General features: G+C 43.6%; 1 protein-coding gene across 3 annotated transcripts in view; it reads right to left on the reverse strand.

The window, feature by feature from the left end:
* LOC116358936 (zinc finger protein 664) overlaps nucleotides 1-1,246 on the reverse strand; it is a 16,386-nt gene extending 15,140 nt beyond the window's left edge. For 2 of the 3 annotated variants that reach the window (XM_031811375.1, XM_031811378.1), the window contains exons 1-2: nucleotides 1,159-1,246; nucleotides 525-1,019 (exon numbers count right to left, since the gene is read on the reverse strand). In XM_031811375.1, coding sequence (XP_031667235.1) covers nucleotides 525-942 — 418 coding nt within the window. In that variant the 5' untranslated portion in view covers nucleotides 943-1,019; nucleotides 1,159-1,246. Of the gene's footprint in view, nucleotides 1-524 lie in introns of all 3 variants that reach the window. The other variant, XM_031811377.1, reaches the window with a different exon arrangement.
* Nucleotides 1,247-3,683: the final 2,437 nt, after the last annotated feature.

Consider the following 3,683-nt stretch of genomic DNA (forward strand, 5'->3'; position numbering starts at 1 on the left):
ACAATACCCCATAATGACATCACAATACCCCATCATGGGGGAATAAAACTTTGTAAAAACAAATACTGGAGTTTTTACAGCAACTTGAACAAGTGTTACAGTAATGAGAAATATGTCCACAGACACTTTATGAGAATCACCTCTTTCACCACTTGATTTAGAAACCTCATTCCAACGGTCCAGTGTTGCACATTATTTTTTATTTATATAATAAAATATTTAACAAATCACTTAATTTCAATAGTTCATCACAATGTGACCAAGAAACCTAAAACCAACTTAGGATCGTCCACTGGGTAGGTTTTCCCATAGGATCGTCACAGGGTAGGTTTTCCCATAGGATCGTTCACAGGGTAGGTTTTCTCATAGGATTGTTCACCCTATGGTTTTCCAATAAAGCACTTACACATTTTTTTTATTCATATTTGAAACTTTTAAATTTCAATACCTCGTTTTCAAACATGTGACCTAGCAATCTTCAAGGATTGAAGAGTTTGTGCCCCCGTTTTTAAGACACTACTTACTGGTTTTACTTAGATCTCCCGTCTCCTCTTCCTCTCCTTCCTCCTCTTTCAACGTGAAAGTAATCTGCCCCTCCTCTTCCTCCTCTTTCAACGTGAAAGTAATCTGCCCCTCTTCTTCCTCCTCTTCCAACGTATAAGTAATCTGCCCCTCTTCCTCTCCTTCCTCCTCCTCTTTCAACGTGAAAGTAATCTGCCCCTCTTCCTCTCCTTCCTCCTCCTCTTTCACTCTGAAAACTCCTTCCTCCTCCTCTTTTACTTCGAAAGCTTCTTTCTCTGTCACAGTAACTTCTTTATCTTCTTCTTTCACTGTAACAGCCTCATCCTCTACTTCTTGTTTAACTGTGACAGCCTCTTCTTCTTTCTCCGTCCAGCAGACCCCCTCTTCTTCAGCAGGAGTGGAGTAGCTAAGTGAACTCATGATCGGGGATGTTAGCTCGCTAGCTACTTAGCATTAGCGATTAGCCTAGTGCAAAGCTAACTTAGCAAGCCAGCTACCTGACAAACAACGTAAATAGTACATTAAATGGACCAACAAGTAAACAAAACAGAAATATGTTTAAAACACAGTGACTAATGTACATCAAAACAGGCTAAAAACATTTGATGTTTTTGGCTACGGAGGTTGCCGACCTACTGTTGTTTTACTGTTGAGGAAGTGTCCCGTCCACTACATTAGACGTCACACAAGCGGTATCGCCTGAAATCTGCACAACGCCATCTGCTGCTTGGAGTGGGTAACGCAGTTGTATTTATTGTATTTTGGGGGCCAAACGTTTGTTTAATAATCTAAGTGTAATATTTTATGTAAACGTACAAAGAGACGCGTGTGTTGATGGATTAGTGCAGATTTTTTTTATAAGAGAATTTAAATACTGTACTACACAACAGTAGTAGGTCTGATTACCAACAATCACGAGACATCTACAGCAGGGGTAGGAACCCCAATCCTCAGGGGCCTGATTGATGTCACACTTTTTCTCCATCCCTAGCAAACACAGCTGATTAATCAAACTGCATTCTGAACTGAAGATCATGATTAGGTGATTATTGGAGTCAGGTGTGTTAGCTGGGGATGGGGTAAAACTGTGACACCAATAAGGCACCCGAGGACTGGATTTGTCGTGGCAGAGTGGTGCCGGGAAAATAATCTCTCCCTCAACGTCAACAAATCAAAAGAGCTGATGGTGGACTTCAGGAGACAGCACAGATAGGGAGCCTCTATCCACGTCGACGGGACCGCAGTGAGGAAGGTGAAAAGCCTCAAGTTCCTTGGCGTACACATCACTGACAATCTGAAATGGTCCAGACAGTGTGGTGAAGAAAGCGCAACCCTCCAGGACACCTAAAGTATGTAATTTACAAAATCGCCTCCAATACCCTACTCAACAAATTGGATGCAGTCTATCACAGTGCAATCCGTTTTGTCACCAAAGCCCCATATGATACCCACCATTGCGACCTGTACGCTCTCGTTGGCTGGCCCTCGCTTCATACTCGTCGCCAAACCCACTGGCTCCATGTCATCTACAAGACCCTGCAAGGTAAAGTCCTCCCTTATCTCAGCTCGCTGGTCACCATAGCATCACCCACCTGTAGCATGCGCTCCAGCAGGTATATCTCTCTGGTCACCCCCAAAACCAATTCTTTCTTTGGCCGCCTCTCCTTCCAGTTCTCTGCTGCCAATGACTGGAACAATCTACAAAAATCTCTGAAACTGGAAACACTTATCTCCCTCCCTAGCTTTAAGCACCAACTGTCAGAGCAGCTCACAGATTACTGCACCTGTACATAGCCCACCTATAATTTAGCCCAAACAACTACCTCTTTCCCAACTGTATTTAATTTTATTTATTTATTTTGCTCCTTTGCACCCCATTATTTTTATTTTTATTTTGCACATTCTTCCATTGCAAAACTACCATTCCAGTGTTTTACTTGCTATATTGTATTTACTTTGCCACCATGGCCTTTTTTTTGCCTTTACCTCCCTTATCTCACCTCATTTGCTCACATCGTATATAGACTTGTTTATACTGTATTATTGACTGTATGTTTGTTTTACTCCATGTGTAACTCTGTTGTATATGTCGAACTGCGCTGCTTTATCTTGGTCAGGTCGCAGTTGTAAATGAGAACTTGCTCTCAACTTGCCTACCTGGTTAAATAAAGGTGAAATAAATAAAGTACCCGATGTCACAAAGGCCAAAAAGATCATCAAGGACATCAACGACCCGGGCCACGGCCTGTTCACCCCGCTATCATCCAGATGGCGAGGTCAGTACATGTGCATCAAAGCTGGGACCGAGAGACTGTTAAACAGCTTCTATCTCAAGGCCATCAGACTGTTAAATAGCAATCACTAGCCGGCCCCCACCCAGTACCCTGCCCTGAACTTAGTCACTGTCACTAGTCGGCTACCACCCAATACCCTGCCCTGAACTTAGTCACTGTCACTAGCCGGGCACCACCCAATACCCTGCCCTGAACTTAGTCACTGTCACTAGTCGGCTACCACCCAATACCCTGCCCTGAACTTAGTCACTGTCACTAGCCGGGCACCACCCAATACCCTGCCCTGAACTTAGTCACTGTCACTAGCCGGCTACCACCCAATACCCTGCCCTGAACTTAGTCACTGTCACTAGCCGGCTACCACCCAATACCCTGCCCTGAACTTAGTCACTGTCACTAGCCGTAGATATGTGGTAGTAGAGTAGAGGCCTGAGGGAACACACTTAATATGTTGTAGATATGTGGTAGTAGAGTAGAGGCCTGAGGGCACACTTAATGTGTTGTAGATATGTGGTAGTAGAGTAGAGGCCTGAGGGCACACACTTAATGTGTTGTTGATATATGGTAGTAGAGTAGAGGCCTGAGGGCACACACTTAATGTGTTGTTGATATATGGTAGTAGAGTAGAGGCCTGAGGGCACACACTTAATGTGTTGTTGATATATGGTAGTAGAGTAGAGGCCTGAGGGCACACACTTAATGTGTTGTTGATATATGGTAGTAGAGTAGAGGCCTGAGGGCACACACTTAATGTTGTGAAATCTGTTATGACTGTTTTGTAATGTTTAAAAAAAATGTAGAACTGCCTTCATTTTGCAGGATTCCAGGAAGAGTAGTGGGGATCGATAATAAATACAGAGGCTTGTG

The sequence above is a fragment of the Oncorhynchus kisutch genome, unplaced genomic scaffold, assembly GCF_002021735.2.
Source record: "Oncorhynchus kisutch isolate 150728-3 unplaced genomic scaffold, Okis_V2 Okis01b-Okis20b_hom, whole genome shotgun sequence".
Classification (NCBI taxonomy): domain Eukaryota; kingdom Metazoa; phylum Chordata; class Actinopteri; order Salmoniformes; family Salmonidae; genus Oncorhynchus; species Oncorhynchus kisutch.